The sequence below is a fragment of the Phocoena phocoena genome, chromosome 19, assembly GCF_963924675.1.
Source record: "Phocoena phocoena chromosome 19, mPhoPho1.1, whole genome shotgun sequence".
NCBI lineage: Eukaryota > Metazoa > Chordata > Mammalia > Artiodactyla > Phocoenidae > Phocoena > Phocoena phocoena.
Window position 1 is genome coordinate 944141 of NC_089237.1, and position 17559 is coordinate 961699.

At 44.3% G+C, this 17559-nt stretch overlaps 1 protein-coding gene across 1 annotated transcript in view; it reads left to right on the forward strand.

Annotated features, from left to right (window-relative positions):
* Positions 1 to 15386: 15386 nt before the first annotated feature.
* CEP112 (centrosomal protein 112) overlaps positions 15387 to 17559 on the forward strand; it is a 411619-nt gene continuing 409446 nt past the window's right edge. The window contains exon 1 of the mRNA XM_065897006.1: positions 15387 to 15492. Coding sequence (XP_065753078.1) covers positions 15387 to 15492 — 106 coding nt within the window. The remainder of the gene's footprint in view (positions 15493 to 17559) is intronic.

Genomic DNA, 17559 nt, shown 5'->3' on the forward strand with positions numbered 1-17559 from the left:
TTCTTAAATGCTTAGATCACTAGGTTGCCTGTTACCAAAATTCAGCTGTACCCTCCCCAGCCAGAGTGCAGTGACCTTCCCTGCTGGCTGAGGTACCAGAAAGTATTCTTCTTCTCCCCCACAGGCAGCCTGGTGCAGAAAGAGTGAAAGTATAATCACAAATCGATGGTTATCATCCTACATTTTAACAAGGTTGAAGGTGGTCTTCCCATGCTATGTAACGTGGCTTAACCCGCAACTGCAGACCCATGGAACCCTGTAAGCTGTTATGGCAGATGGGCTTCTGAACACAAAGGGATCCAGGTCGTCGCTTTTGTTTCCTGCTCTAACATGTTTCTTCAAGAAGTTATAGAAAATGAACTTTCTCATTTCTAAGACATTGACCAATCTTTCAATATGTAGGATCTGATTTCTGAGTCCCCAAACTCAATGATAAGTATTTATCAGTAAAATTTCCCATCTACTAGCCCGAGGGTCATTCCCTACCTTAACACTGAAATAGATTTAAAAGAAAGAGAAAGAAAGAGAGAAAGAAGGAAGGAAGGAAGGAAGGAGAGCTTGGGGTTTGTGCATATGGGTGTGAGTATATGTCTGCACATGTGAGAGTGTGTGTGGTTGGTGTGCATGTGTGTACGTGAATGTGTGATGTATGTGTGTACATGAGAGTGTACGAGTGTGTGCTTTGTGCCCGTATGTGCATGTGAGCGTGAATGTGTGATGTATGTGTGTACATGAGTGTGTACGAGTGTGTGCTCTGTGCCCGTATGTGCATGTGAGCGTGAATGTGTGATGTATGTGTGTACATGAGTGTGTACGAGTGTGTGCTCTGTGCCCGTATGTGCATGTGAGCGTGAATGTGTGATGTATGTGTGTACATGAGTGTGTACGAGTGTGTGCTCTGTGCCCGTATGTGCATGTGAGCGTGAATGTGTGATGTATGTGTGTACATGAGTGTGTACGAGTGTGTGCTCTGTGCCCGTATGTGCATGTGAGCGTGAATGTGTGATGTATGTGTGTACATGAGTGTGTACGAGTGTGTGCTCTGTGCCCGTATGTGCATGTGAGCGTGAATGTGTGATGTATGTGTGTACATGAGTGTGTACGAGTGTGTGCTCTGTGCCCGTATGTGCATGTGAGCGTGAATGTGTGATGTATGTGTGTACATGAGTGTGTACGAGTGTGTGCTCTGTGCCCGTATGTGCATGTGAGCGTGAATGTGTGATGTATGTGTGTACATGAGTGTGTACGAGTGTGTGCTCTGTGCCCGTATGTGCATGTGAGCGTGAATGTGTGATGTATGTGTGTACATGAGTGTGTACGAGTGTGTGCTCTGTGCCCGTATGTGCATGTGAGCGTGAATGTGTGATGTATGTACATGAGCGTGTGTGTGCGTGCAGCATGCTTAGTTCTTTGTGTGCTAATGCTGCTTCCTAGTGGCATCTGCCACTTCTGAAAGTTCATGACAGACAGTTTGGAAGGAAAGGATTGACGTTTCCCGCGTCAGGCACCGGGAAGCACTTCCTTTCCCATCTAGCTCACCTGTGTTAACTCCCTCTCCCCAATCATCCCATAAGGATGGTAAAGACACTGAAGCTCACGGAGGTTATGTAAGTTGGTTTACACAAGTGACGGAGCTACGGAGCCAAACTTCAGGACTGTGTCTTTCCTCCCTTTTTTTACACTGCTAGGGAAGCAACGCATTTCCCGGTGGCTTCCTGGAAATAACTGAATTCTAAAGCTGGCCTTTTCCAGCCTAGGGAGGGGTGCTGACACAGGGTGGTGAGATTTTGCATAGGTGAGGCTAGGAAGTGGCCGAGCAGGTGGTTGCTGTTTGCATGAACGTTGGTGAGAGCAACGTGTCTACAAATCTTCCTCGACGTCCAATGGGGTTACCTCCTGATAAACACATTGTAAGCTGAAAATGCATTTAATACACCCAACCGACTGCTCAGCATAGCTTAGCCTAGCCTACATTAAACGTGCTCAGAACACCTACATTAGCCTACAGTTGGCCAAAATCATCTAACACAAAGCCTGTTTTATAATAAAGTGTCAAATATCTCATGTAAGTTACTGAGTACTGTACTGAAAGTGAAAAACAGAAAGGTTTGGGTTCAGAATGGTTGGAGTGGAGGGGTTATTTATCCTCCTGATCGCGTGGCTGACTGGGAGCCGTGGCTGCTGCACTGCCCAGCATCACCAGCGAGCGTCTGACTTCAGATCACTACCTGGGACAAAAGCAAAATGCAACATTCAAAGTCCGGTTTCTACTAAATGTATATTGCTTTCGCACCATCATGAAAAATCTTAAGTTGAACCATCGTTAAGTGGGGGACTGTTTGTGTTATTGAAAGGGAGGGGGGATGAATAGCCGAGTTTATCTCTGTCAATAGCCTCTGGCACAGATCAATTGCCTCAGCTTAGTTCTGGCAAAAGAAAGGAATCCAGAATCATCGTGTTACAGGTTGTAACTCTGTTTTCTAGTGGTGATGAAAAGAAAACATGCCCCATAATACTTGGTTTCTACTCTCCTTAAACTACATCTATCTGTGGTATAATTTATTCTTCTGTGACCTAGAAATAGAAAGTTCCGAATTATTTCCTACCCAATTTAAGGACTTTACTGGCTACAGGATTATTTTATTTATCTTTAATGTCTTTACATAACAATAATAATACTCATTCTTTGTATTTATAAATTGCTTTCCATTTAGATGACTGAGTCATTCATGTATTTCAATGTAATGATGCAGAGAATCTTAATAATGCAAAACGGTGAATCACTGACTGAAATTTGGTTATTCAGAACGTCAGCTTAGGCATCAGTACTGTGTACAGAGCCATTTGCTGATTTTGAAACAATAGATTAAAATATGGAAGACATGTATAACATGTGAATTTTCCCCCCAAAATGGGCAAAGGACTAGAGGACACTTTGTGGAAGAATTTGAAAAAAGGACTAATAGGGATGTTCAAATATTTCAGCTTTTCTAATAGCGGAAAACACAAATTAAAAAGAGATACTATTTTTATATATATAATTAGCACAGATTAGAAAAATTGTTGATGTGAGACAGCCACTCTCAGGGACTGTTTGAGTGGAATTGCAAATTTGCAAAACCCTTCCAGGAAGCAATTTGGCAGTAATGATCAAAAGCTTTAATTTCATTCATGCCTGCAGGAATATCTTTTATGGAGATAGTTGAAACTTCAACTGAGATGTATATATTAGAAGATAATTATTGCAGTGTTATATAAGAGCCAAAAATTGCTAATAACATATATCCAATCACAGGAAAATAATTAAGCAAATTATGTTATATCCAAATGATGCAAAAATAAATAGACACTAAAATGATCATATATATGTATAAGATTTGAGAATGTATTTATAATTGTTAATAGTGGCTATTCCTTAATGGTAGAATTAATTTTTATTTCTTCTTTAAACCTTTCAGTGTTTTCCAATTTCCATATAATATCATCAAAACTTTTATAACCTGAAAAAAATACGCAATTCAAAAATCTCAGCTTAGGAAGAAAAATTTTGTTTCTCTTTACAGTTAACTCTTGATTATTCTTGATAGTAAGTGGAAATAATTGCCTGATAATCCACCTCAGTGATCCAAAGTCACTAACATTTGTTTTTGTGTCTTGTACTTGCTTTGCAATGTGTTTATTATTCACAATCCTTCAAACTACTGGATAACTGACTTCACACTGAAGCTATTGAAACCTCGATTCCAAAATGTTTGAGAGGGCTTCCCTGGTGGTGCATTGGTTAAGAATCCGCCTGCCAATGCAGGGGACACGGGTTCAAGCCCTGGTCCGGGAATATCCCACATGCCGTGGAGCAACTAAGCCCATGTGCCACAGCTACTGAGCCTGTGCTCTAGAGCCCGCGAGCCACAACTACTGAGCCCGAGTGCCACAACTACTGAAGTGCGTGTGCCTAGAGCCCGTGGTCCGCAACAAGACAAGCCACTGCAGTGAGAAGGCCGTGCATCGCAACAAAGAGTAGCCCCGGCTCGCTGCAACTAGAGAAAGCCCGCGCGCAGCAACAAAGTCCAACTCAGCCAAAAATAAATAAATAAATTTATGGAAAAAAAGAACACCCAAAATGTTCGAGAGGAAAGAATACAGTGAATTTCATAATTTTATGTCTGAGGAGAATACGGTGAATTTCATAATTTTATGTCTAAGTCAACGTTTTCTAAAATAGAGCTATTTTTTGGAGAGATTTGAGGGTATCTAGGAAGTAAAATTGAAGGACTTACATCATCTTTAGTTTTGTTACCTAGAGAATCATTGTCCGCCTTTGAGTCACATCCTTCCACGTTGTTTTCCTTTGTGTGTGTGTGTGTGTGTGTGTGTGTGTGTGTGTGTGTGTGTGTGGTAAGTATGTAAATTGGTAGAATGGCTTGTAAACTATTTTGTAACTCATTTTCCGTGAGTAATATTAGTAGTACATTTATTACTATAGACTTATACATTTGGTATTGATCTTCAGGGAAATTAAGGTATGAAAGAATGCCTTTAGGAAACATATGTTTTTTGGGTTTTTTTTTTGCGGTACGCGGGCCTCTCACTGTTGTGGCCTCTCCCGCTGCAGAGCACAGGCTCCGGACGCACAGGCTCAGCGGCCGTGGCTCATGGGCCCAGCTGCTCCGCGGCATGTGGGATCTTCCCGGACTGGGGCACGAACCCGTGTCCCCTGCATCGGCAGGCGGACTCTCAACCACTGCACCACCAGAGAAGCCCAGGAAACATATGTTTTATATACATATAATTTAAAGTTGAGAGAAGTAAATTACTGTATCAGGTTTAAATCTGACTGTATATAAACAGAAAATTCAGACAACAGTAGCTTAAACAAAATGGAAGTAACCTCTAGTCTCTGCTATAGTTACTATAATTTTATAGAACAGGATTTTGAAATATATGGATAATCAGATTTAATACTTATAACAAAATGCAGGCCTAGCTCAAAATACCTATGAAAACTTATCTTTCTAATTAGTGAAAGTCACATTGTCCCAAGTTTTATGTAGAGAATCATTGACTTCACATTGCTCAGTATTAACCAGACTAATCCTTAATTTTAAGTTTATATTTTGAAAATAAATACATCCCTTTCAACTTGAGAAGTATAGCAATTAACTTCCCACCTGGGAAAGAAAAACTATTTCGGGGATCACGTTTATCCTATCATTATCAACTATGTTACCATTTGATTTTTAAATATTGAGGTAAACCATTAATTTCTTTTTGGAACAATCCTTCTATTTTCATTTAAGTCATTTGTGGCTGATAGGAAATAACATTTCCAATGGAAATAATGTTTCAATTTCAATACCTTTTTAAAACCAAAGATAAAACAAGGTTCAGTATATATTTTCATATGGTAACTTTATAATCACAGTAATGTGTTTTCTTAATCTCCCCTCTATTCCCATATTATTTTAAACCAGGTGGCATAATCTGACTCTAATATGGTTATTCGGTATTTGTATTACTACCTCCTACTATACTGTAAACTTTTGGAGGGAAGAAACTCATCTCTGTCCTCCCAACTCTTGAAGCTCTGTTATACTTGGAACCATTTGAGGTAACTCATCCATCCCCTCCTCTGAGAAAAGAACCCCAGCTACTCTCCCCTAAGCACAAGAGTGAGCTGCCAAAGTCATGTTTACATGATGGGATGCCCAGTCTCCTGACCTTACCTGATCCGACTAAGTGTGCTCTCCTGATTCACATTAGAGCAGTCAGACTCACTCTCTTAGGAAGAAATTTGGACTCCCCCATAGCAGGGAGCTATGGGGCGGCCATATTCCACTCCAGGTACAGAGAGAAGCACGAAAAACCCATCTGCGTTAATTCTTTGGTTCAATAAACATGTACGGATTGCCTCTCCGTGATAGGAACTCTGGGTCTGCCGTGGTAAAACCCAGCAGATATGGTCCTTGTCCTGATGGAACCTATAGACATATTATTTTTAAAAAATTTTTTAGATTTATTATTTATTTACTTTTATTTTTGGCTGCGTTGGGTCCTAGTTGCGGCACGCGGGATCTGTGTTGAGGCATGTGGGATCTTTCGTTGTAGCGCGCGGGCTTCTCTCTAGTTGTGGTGGTGGGTTTTCTCTCTCTAGCTGTGGCGTGTGGCCTCCAGAGCGCATGGGCCCTGTAGTTTGCGGCACAGGGGCTCTAGTTCAGTAGTTGTGGCACGCAGGCTTAGTTGCCCTGTGGCATGTAGGATCTTAGTTCCCCGACCAGGGATCGAACCCATGTCCCCTGCATTGTAAGGCGGATTCTTTACCACTGGACCACCAGGGAAGTCCCGCCTATAGACATTTTAAAAAGATCTTTAATATCAGTTAATATTTGACTACAAATTTTGATAAAGGCAGTGAAGATAAAGAGCACGGGGCTTTGAAAGAGAGTAAGGGGTAGTTTGAGAAGCACTGATGGCCTCTCTGAGAAAGTGACGTTTAGGGTGAGCTGTCAGAACATTCATGGTAGAAGAAACATTCCGTTAAAACAATCTACACATACTAGACGTTCAATAAATATATATTGAGGTGACAAATTATTATCCTTTATGAAATAACTAGACATAGAAGTCATATTAATTGGTTGCCATAGGTCTGTGGCCATAAAACCTTCGTGTGAAATAGTATTTTTCAGGCCACGCAAGCTTGGGGCTGGCTACGCTGGAACATTTACAACAGAGTATTTATCTGTCTTCACCCTTGGGGTCCCTGAAGGGACTCCGATTCCAGATATTTCTTCCGAAGTATTCCCAGGGTGCGGCTCACGCGTGCTCTGCATCTTCCTAAGCCACCATATGGTGGGCATCATCTGTTTTTCTCCGAGTGTGTGTAGCTGTGAGGATATTTTTCTCATTGCTTGCCTCTGATGCTCGCTGAAGGCATCCCTGCTGCTGCTGCTTTTTACTAATGCCTGCCCTGAGGTAGCTGGAACCAAGTGTTGAGGGCAGTGATGTCTGTACTGAGTTTGTCCGTAACAGCTTCAGAAATTATGGACAAGAATGCCGCTATAGCTTCTGTTCTCAATGTTTAAGTTGATATAAAATCCATAGGGCAGAAGTTCTTAACCGAGGTTCCATGGATGGACTTGAGGAATTTGGGGAACCCTTTGATTTGTACTCATATTTTTGGGCATGTGGGCATTTAGGGGTGGTGAAGTACAGGGGGCAGGAGAGGTATAGCTTTTTAAGATTCTCAAAGGAAAATCTTCAGCTTAAAAGATTGGGAATCACTCTGTTACAAGCAAAGGAGGAGAGCTGGAAGTCAACCCATGGCTACTACTTTATGTGGAACCACCTGTCCATTCAATGTTTGTGTACTGTTACTGAACCAGATCTGCTTACTGTCACCTAGGGTGAGTTACTTTCTAGAAGTTTACTTGGTTGTCACGGAAGGAGATTTCCAGTGGACATCGTGACACATAAGCTTGAATCCAAAGGTCAACACAGCTCAGGTTCCAGGTGGCATCCCAGCTACATATGTATTACATAAATAACTATAAAAATCCTATGTACATATCTTAATTTTTAAAATATATATATGTGTGTGTGTATATATATATGTATATATACATAGTGACAATCTCCTAGTTCTTGAAAATGTAAAAGGAGATTTTCTCTTCTTACTTTCACCTAAATATAGAAATTATTTTAAGAAACTTACCTTAATTTTTTTAACCTTTTAAGTCATGTATTTTTTTTCTGCTGCAGTTTTTTCTTAGATGAACTTGACTTTGTTGCATTTCCCCCCTCAATCCCCTTTTTTCTTCTACTTTTCTGCTAGTCTTCATTTAGACATCAATTGTCAAATTCATTTTATGTTCTTCCAGCAGCATGGTTTTGAACCTCTTCATTGGGTGGTCAAATTCCTGCAATTGCATGTGTGGGTTTTGCATCCCAGATTCTCTGTGCAAATGACCGAATTACCCATTATTCTTTAGCTATAAACATGTCAACTATGCTTTTGAGAAACTAAACATTCCTAAAAGTATTTCATACCTTTTCTTTTCCTTAGCTTTAATAATTTGTCACTGAAACCATGAAAAACCATTGGTGGGAAAAACTGTTACTTCCAGTGGGAGGGTTTGAAAAAGCACCTTGGAAAGAATATGCCTTCCTCTGGAAGCTTGAAAGTAACTAGCTACAGATGAATGAATCTTCTATTTTCTTTATGGAAAATTGAAAAGATGCTTCAAGCTGTGTTTATGTTAGATTTGGCATCACACTGATACTGCAGAAGGAATCCTGTGTGAAGTTACATGAAAAACAGTGGTAAACTGAATTTCATTTAAGTGAGTGTTTTTACAATTTAAATTTTGTTTCTGTTCGGTATTTTAAAAAATATATATAGTTCAGAGCCTTTCCAGAAATGTAACAGAAGAGCAGAGAAAACCACAACATAGCAATGGAGACCGCCCCGAGGTGGATGAGACTTCCTGGGAGCAGCAAAAATACATTTTCCTCTAGATCTTGTTATTCTATCCAGAATTGGTAAACACAAAGCCTTTTCATATTATTTCAGCATCTTCGGAATTTGGGATAAGTTTTTTCAGATCCTGGATAGTTATGAATGCAAAAAAAAAAAAAAAGCAGTGTTCATTTTCTCCTTTAATTCAACGGTATTCACCTCTGGGTTGTGAGATACCAGGCAGTAAGTTCTCAGTTCTTCAGATTCTTTCAATGTCGTTTGTCCACCCTCTGTGAATATCCTACTGCAACCCCATGTTCTTCGCTCTTTACCCGTTCTTTCTCTACAGCCCCTAAAGTGTTCACAAGCTACTGTCCGAGCCGGATGCCTGAAGCAGCAGTGTCTAGTGCGTGGTCTGCTCATCTCGGGAGTCTCTGCTTGGGATTGGTGTAGGGGCCGCCAGGCTGGAAAGCGAGCCGGAAGCAGCGCTGAGGGCCGGGACGTCGCCATGACAACGCCGCCCAGCGCAGGGGGGCGGGGAAACGCGAGCGCGGACGTTTCTGCTCCCGACCTGCTAGGCAGGGGCAGCAGAAGCCCGTAGCGTCGCCAGCGCAACGGCGCCGCGCGGCCTGGGGGGCGGGGAAACGCCAGTGCGGAAGTCTCCGTCCCCGGCCTGCTGGGCGGGGCAGCCGAGGACCGGAGCGTCGCCATAGCAACGGCGCCGCGCGCGGCCGCCGGAGGCTTGGGGAAGGGGGCGGGGCTTGCCAGCTGGGCACCTCCTCCCGTCCCACAGCCCAGCCGGCTCCTCCCACCCCCCGGGCCTGCTGCGAGGCTGCGACCTCTGTGCCCGCACGGATTTGAAACCTTTTTGTGGCGGCGGCGGCGGCGGCGACGGCGGGGGCCGCTCGGAAAGCTTGCACGTACGGGCGCCAGGTTCTCGTTTTTCCGATTTCCCCTCCGGGGTCCCCACACGCGGGTTCTCGGGTGGAATTTTGCGCGGGGAGCTGTCGCCCCGTGGGCGGGCCCGGGCCTCTCTCCAGGCCTGTGGGGCGCGCGCCGCGGGGGCTTCTGGGCGCGGGCGGCCGCTGCTTCGCGGGCGGACTGGAGTCTGGGCCGCGCAGGGCGGGGAGGTTCTGAGAAAGTTGGGGCGGGTCAGCATGTCCGGGTCCGGGCACCTGACGGGGTCGCGCCCGGGTCCCAGGCCGGCGGGAGCACTTCCCCCCGGAGCCGGACGGCGTCCTGGGCCCTCGGGGTGAGGGGCGGCCCCCGGGAGGCCCGGCCCGCCGCCGGCCCGCTGGCCACGACCCAGTGTCCCGGGTCCGAGTGTCCGAGGGACGAGGGACGTCCATGCGAGCGGCCTGTGTGTTGAGGGTCGTGCGTCCTTCCTGTTTACAGGTGCGTGGACACGGGGTAGAAAAAGCCGGTGCGGGGGCACGAGCCGCCCCGCAGGGCTCAGGCTGCGGCCCAGCCGCCCCCCAGCCGTCACTGGCCCCCCCAGGCCTCGGCGTGCTCCCCCGTCTCCAGGGTGATGCCGGGGCGCGGTCAGTGCCCGGTAACTGTCCAAACACCCAAAAGGGCGAGCCGGGTGAAACAGACACCTGTAAACCGGCTTCATGTACCGGAGGACGGTTTTCAAGTTTTGTGTAATGATCCGCCATCTATTTAAAGTATGGTTTGATTGAACAAAATTGACTTCATGCAACTTTGAGGAGTGTGTTTATTCGGGGCCTGACGTATGTGAGGTGTGTTCCTTGTTGAGCGGTGTGGCTGCTTTTCCCCAGGACCTTTAATGTTTGTGGCCCGCTGATGCTCTGCTGACCCCTGTGACAGCTAAGCACCTTGAGAAGGTCTTAGCCCGTTTTGTAGCTGTCCACATAGACACAGGTTTAAAAAAAGACAGTGCCGGTGAGTTAAATAAAAGACATGAGCCAACTATACTATAGCTGTAAGCAAGACTCACCCAGTTTACTTCCTTTTTTGCGTTTGCACTAACTTATGTGACTGGCAGGCACACTCTAAGTATTTTAAACCTAAGTCAAAGATACAGCTTTCCTTATTTTTAAATTCTAATAATTTAAATCTGCAATTCTAATAAATCATAATAAAACTTTTTGATTAGCTGGGACTAAGTAGATATAACCTACTTATAAGATGTAATTTCTGTAGCAAGAATTCCTTGAAAGTTTGGAACGATAACTTAATTTTTTTTTCATTTTGTTGGAGAATAAATAAGGGATAGGAAAAGCTGAGTTTTAGCTTTTACCAAGTATCACACTGATTCTTTATAGTGCTTTTAAAAAAAAGTGTACTCCAGTATCGCATGTTATTATAGCAATTATGATCGTCTTTCTACTTTTCTCCAACATCTTTACTAGTTGGAGATATTGCTGATTCATATTTAAATGACCAAGAGGTCAGATATGATGGATCTGAGAGCTAACGGTTTCAGAATTTTAGTTTGAGCTTTATGTTTAATTTCACGACTTTGGGTCTTTTTTACTGAGTTTTCGTTTCTCTAAACACTAACATCTCCTGCCTGTGTCAAAGATTTGTTGCGAGTTAGTGATTATTAGGAATCTTTTTGTCTAGCTACGGGTGCTCTCAGGCATATGTTAGAGTACATGGGCAGGATGAACTGTTTAAGCCTGTAAATACACTTCCAGGTCAAAGCTGTGCTTAAAATTCTGGGTTTATGAGTTTCCATTTGTTTGTTCATCCACTTGAATAGTTGCTTTTCAGCTTTATGATCTAACATCCAGCAGTGGTATCATAGCCTTCTGTTACCAGGTACATAACTGATGGAGTTATGTATGAATGCAGCTAGTTATTGTAGGAATGCAAAACAAAACCACGCAACCAAGTAATGCCAAGCCAGCTAACCAATCAGTAAATGCGCTTAAATAAAATTTATCTTAACCAAGTCTTGAATTTGAAATATGTTTCTTCTACTGTAATGCAGAAGGTACAACGACCGGTTTTGGTAAATAGAATTAAGGGCAATAGTATTTCTATTCTAGGGGACCTATTTGGTACTCAGAACAGAATTAAAAAACAAAACAAAACAAAACACAGGCATACCTTGTTTTATTGCGCTTTGCTTTATTACGCTTTTGCGTTTTTTACAAATTGAAGGTTTGTGGCAGCCCTGCCTTGAGCAAGTTTACCAGTGCCATTTTCCAACAGTGTTTGCTCATTTTGTGTCTCTGGGTCACATTTTGGTAATTCTCACAATATTTCAAACCCTCCACCCCCGAAAAGGTTACAAATTGCTGAAGGCTCAGATGATGGATAGCTTTTTTTTTAGTAATAATTTTTAATTAAGGTAAGTATGTACATTTTTTTTACCATAATGCTGTTGAACACTTAATAGACTATAGTATAGCATAAACATACCTTTTATGTGCACTGGGAAAGCACAGTGTTCGTGTGACTTGCTTTACTGCGATGTTTGCTTCATTGCTGTGGTCTGGAACTGAACCTGCAATATTTCTGAGGTTTGCCTGTATTAGGCATGTAAAAGTAAGACATTAATCCCTTTAGTTAGCTTTTATTCACCAGTCGACTGATTCTTCAGCTTCTATTATGTGCCGTGTAATGTGCTAGGTACCTACTAAGATGTGTCAGTCACGGTCCTTGCCTTTCAGGAGCAACTCACAGATGGTGGCAGACCTGTAAATAGTACACAGATGTGTAAAAAAGAGGTAACAGCGTGATGAATGCCGTGGCACAGATGTGAGCAGTACACACTAAGATGGAGAGATGAGTCTGGGATGTGTGGGGCAAGCTCTACTCTGAAGTGATGTTTGAGTTGCATTTCTTGATGACTCCATGCAGCGGGACAGCCTGTGTGATCCTGTAAGGGCTTGGAGTGTTTGCAGAATGGCAGGGAGTTCACTGGTGGGGCACGGTCATCTGTGCACATGTGTGTGTGCGTGTGCGTTTGTGTGTAGGGAGCTCAGAAGGCAAAGGCCCTGGCAGGCCGGCCTAACTTTGGGTTTGGATCCTGTCCCGTGGCACTGGGCGGTGGAGACAGGAAGTGATGTGCGGAGCTTTGTACTTGGGACATCTCTGGTGCCAGTGAGGACTGAAGCAGGGAGAGTTAGGGTGAGTCGGCGGTGGGGAGGGCTTGCTCTGAGAGAGCGGCAGTGAGAATAGGCACACAGGCAGGTTCTGAGACCTTTTCGAGCGTTTGTTGCTGTGTTGGCTCACGGGGCTTAGCGAATGGGGACGGCGGAGGGGAAGGAGTCAGTGTGAAACAGCGAGGAGGCTCCTGACAGTGATGGAGGTCTCGGCGGCAGGGAGGACGGTCAGCGCTTCCGACGCGGGGGCGGGGGCGAGCACGTGAGGATGTGTTCCCGAGGAGGCGAGTTGGGCGGTGGAAGGAAGAGCATGCCGTTTTCTTCCCAGGAAGAGGTGAGCTTCCCACGTGGAGAGTCAGCGGAGCTGCAACGGCTTAGGGGCTTGGAGGGGGCTGGTAAAAGTTTCAGGGCTGCCTTGTGGACGGCGAAATGGGAGAAAACGGAGGATAGCGGTGGGACCTCAGGGCGGTGCCCGTTTTCTCCAGCAGACCCTCAGCTGAGGAGCGAAGGACGGTGTCGAGCGGTCGCTGTCGTGCGGAGCAGGGAGGAAAAGAGGCCGATCGGCCAGAGGGCATTTTGGTGGGCGGCAGCGATGCGGGGGGAGCGCTGGGTCCGGCCCGCTGGCGGGGGCCTCATGAGAGGGGCGTTGCGGGCGGGCTTGCGAGAGCCGTGGCTGGGAGCGGTAGCGTGGACGTCAGAGACTGCTTCCCTTCCCGGCACGGCTGCCTGCCGGCGCGGGGGGAAGATCCCCGGCAGGGCTCGTCGGGCCCCGAGGGAGCCGCCGGCCCACCGCCGCGAGCTGCGAGGGACGGCCGGGTCCAGGGCCGTCCGCGCAGGGGCTGCTGGTGTTGAGGTGGGCGTCCTGGTGAACGTTAGGGGCCCGCTGAGCAGAGGGAGGGCGTCTGTGGAGCAGGGCCGCCGCCGAGGCACACCAGAGCTTTCCCCAAACGTGTGGTTTGTAAACCGGCCAAATGACAAATTGGGGACCATGCATAGCGTAGAGATGGTGCGCATCCTTACCAAGGCATTTCGAACCTAAGAGGAACATGTGGACTCTTGGGTATATTTTTAACGCAAGAAATTTTGTCAGAAGCTCTGTGTCTGAGTTTGGGGGTCCACCCCCTTCATTTTCAGTGATTTTCTTCCTGATTAGGAAGAAGTACGAGGACTAGTATTTTACGTTTTTTGATGGAAGTTAAACAGTTTACATTTACGTACGGTTAAAATCGCTTTCTTGGTGTGCAGTGTGATGAATTTTTACACACTCAGAATGGGTTTTTATGACCTCGGGCGCAGAAGGCGCGGGACAGTCGCAGCGCCCCGTGTGCTCTCCTTGCGCCCCAGTGCTAACCCGGTGCGCCACTGAGCTGTTCTGTGTGCCCGTAGCTTTTGCCTTTTCGGGGATGCCGTACGAGTGGGTGTCGTCGTAGAGCACGCGGCCCTCCGGGAACGGTGCCTTGCGCGTCGCGTCCTCGCGCATGGACGCTCACCCGTGTGGCGGGGCCTGTGGGCGCTTCCTTCCTCTCTCTGCCCGAGCGCTGTTTCGTTGTGTGGCGAGGCCACGGCGGTTTATCCATTTCCCGGGGGAGGGACACGTGGGTGTTTCCAGGGTTTGGTGGCTACAGAAGAAGAAAGCTGCTAGAAACATTACATCCGGGTTTCTGTGCGAATAGAGATTTTGCTTCTTCTGAATAAATGCCCAAGAGGGGGATTTCTGGCTCCTCCGCTAAGGGTATGTTTAACGGGGTGGGCGATGGCTAACCTGCCTTCCGGAGTGGCTGCACCGCTCTGTGCTCCTCCCAGCAGTGCGTGAGAAGGCCTCTCGCGCTGTGCCCTCAGCAGCTTTGGTGGTGTTTGCCTTTTTAATTTTAGCTGTCCTAATAGGCAGGTAGTGATATCTCCTTGTGGTTTTAATTTGCATTTCTCTAATGATTAATGATGTTCAGCATCTTTTTCACGCGCTTACTTCTCAACTGTACATCTTCTTTGGTAAAGGAACTAATTTTTTTTGCTGATTACTTTTATTGGGTTGTTTGTTTTCTTATGGTTTAGTTTTAAAAGTTCTTTATGTATTCTTGATATAGGTCCTTTCTGAGGTAAATGATTTGCAGTATTTTCTCCCAAGCTGTAGCTTATCTTTTCAACTCCTGGAAAGAGTTCTTTGCAGAACAGAAATTTTTCATTTTGATACAGTCCAATATATCAGTTTTTTCTTTTACAGGTAGTGCTTTTATCTAAGAAATCCTTGACTAACACCAAGTCATGAAGATTTTCGTCTGTTTTCTTCTAAGAGTTTTATAGTTTTACATGTTACACTTAGGACTGTTACTTATTTTGAGTTAATTTTTGTATACAGAGTGAGGTTATTTGTTTAACTTTATTTATGCATATGGATCCCCAATTGTTACAGCATCGTTTGTTGTAAAAACTATCATTCCTCCGTGAATTGTACCTTTGTCGAGTGTCAGTTGTCCACATTTGTGTTGGTCAATTTCTGGACTCTCTAGTTTGTTCCATTGGTCTATGTGTCTTATCCTTTCACCAATACCATATTGTCTTGACTACTGTAGTTTTATAGTGCATCTTAAATCAGGTAATGTGAGTGTTCCAAACTTGTTCTTCTTTTTCAGGATTGTTTCTGCTATTCTAATTCCTTTAACTTTCCACGTAAATTTTAGAATCAGCTTGTGTATATCTACAAAGAATACTGCTGGGATTTTGATTGGAATTGCATTAAATCTATAGATCAATTTGGGGGTATTTAATACTACCTTGGATCTCTTTCATGAGTTTTGTAGTTTTCAGCATACAGATCTTAATATTTTAATTTTAAATCTTCTACAGGCTGAATTATGGAAATGGGAAGCGAAGAAGAAAAATGGGAGAAGCTGGATGCAGAATTTGATCACTTTGTGGTAGATATGAAGCCCTTTGTTCTAAAATTACCCCATAGGTCAGGTAAGATTATGTTTGAAAATTACGTTCTTAAAATTAATTTTTTTCTTTGTATTTAGTCAAACCCATGAGCTTTCAAAATGAAAAGTGGATTCATTTAATAACAGTTTTCATCTTAAGCTGGTAAAGGATTGTTTACCTTGAGCTGTTGGAGGGTAAACAGAAATTTAGTCATGGTGAACTACTGAACTGTGGGAAGGTATTATTACTGTGAGACCACTTCTCACAGGTCATGAGCTTAAATTGCATGGGTCTTTAAAGTTAGCTGTAACTGTTTTTTCCTGCGTCTTTTTCCTCCTACCATGAAGATGGTTCTTCTTTCAGGAGCCTACTGTCCACCCGTCTCTGACCCTTTTGTTTATCAAAGCAGAAAAGAATCTGTTAGTCTTACATGCTCATTGGTTGACTGACTAAAATCAAGTGTGAATGCGTTTTTGTTGGCATCTTGTCTGCAATTCCTAACCTTTTCTCCTCTGTGAGTCTTTGTCTCAAGTAAAAAAGGTTTATCAGAGAGCAGTTGAAGAGAGTTTGAGGGGCAGGGAAGACCCTCTGAGTCATAGTAGGCGTAAGGCTGGCCGTAAAGGTCAATCTGATTTGGGAGCTTTTGCGAGGAGGGTTCGGAGTGGGACCAGGAGACCGGCTTTTACTCCAGTGTTGTCCAAGTTCCCTGTTTCTGTGAGGTGTCTGAGTCAACTTCATATGCAACATGAGGAGCCGACTCAGTGTTAGATCTTTATTCGAGGGAGCTGCACTGGGAAAAGGGAGCGCAGTGTATGAGTTACGCATTCTGTGGCCACCCATCGTACCAGGCAGGGCCTGCAGCCTGTCCGGGTCCGGGGTGGCTTGGCATGGTCTTCCCTTCACGCCTCTTCCTCTGCCTTCTCTTGCCTTGTTGGATGGTAATCTCTTCTTCCTTCCTCTGCTTTTCTTAAAATGAATATTTCCTGTCCCGTGGCTCATTCACGATTAGTTGCATTAGTGTTTAATGATATTTCTATACTGTGTCCTCTTCTGATACTCACTGCCTTTTTTTCCTTCTTGTCTTAGATCTGCTGATTAGCATAAGTGTATATTAAAATCTCTCATTATAAATGTACTTCAGACTATCCTCATATTTCATCTTCTTTTTTTTTAAAGATGCAGTATCACTTTTTAAAAATTTATTTATTTATTTTTGGCTGCATTGGGTCTTTGTTGCTGCATGTGGGCTTTCTCTAGTTGGGGCGAGTGGGAGCTACTCTTCCTTGTGGCGCATGGGCTTCTTGGGGTGACTTCTCATTGCGGTGGCTTCTCTTGTTGTGGAGCACGGGTGCTAGGTGCGCGGGCTTTAGTAGTTGTGACTCGTGGGCTCTAGAGCGCAGGCTCAGTAGTTGTGGCGCACGGGCTTAGTTGCTCCACGGCATGTGGGATCTTCCCGGACCAGGGCTCGAACCCATGACCCCTGCATTGGCAGGCAGATTCTTAACCACTACGCCACCAGGGAAGTCCCTCATCTTCTTTTAAAAAGGGATTTGGGGTACATAGAATTGGATTAATTGTAATCTTTGGTTCATGACTCATTGTCAGTATGTATTGGTACATCCCTGACCCTCTTTTATGTAATTAATTCATAATGAATGCTCAGAAACTCACATCCCAGTCAAGAACCTGAACATTCATAATAACTTAAATTTCATTATAGTTCACTTCTACTTTTGATAATGGTTTTCGCCATTACTTTAAATAGAGGAATTAATTTTTTTCATTAGCCAGATTGTTGTACTAAGTTCTATTCGTCGACTATTATATGGATCTCAGTTTGCTGCAGGGCACATAAACATGTAGTTTGAAAAACTGTTTGCTTAAGTTTATCTGCTTTAGTTTGTATTTTCTTTTTGCACAAAGTACACCTGATATTTCAAGAAGTTTGTTTTGTGATTATATAATTTTCAAAGCTAAAAGTACAAAAGTTATTTAGAGACTACCTTTCATACGTGTAGTGATAAATCCAGTATGAGCAAAGTGGTAAATCTGCCCCAGGGATTTTTGTAGGTAAAACAATAAATGAATATGACCTTTAGAAACTAAGAC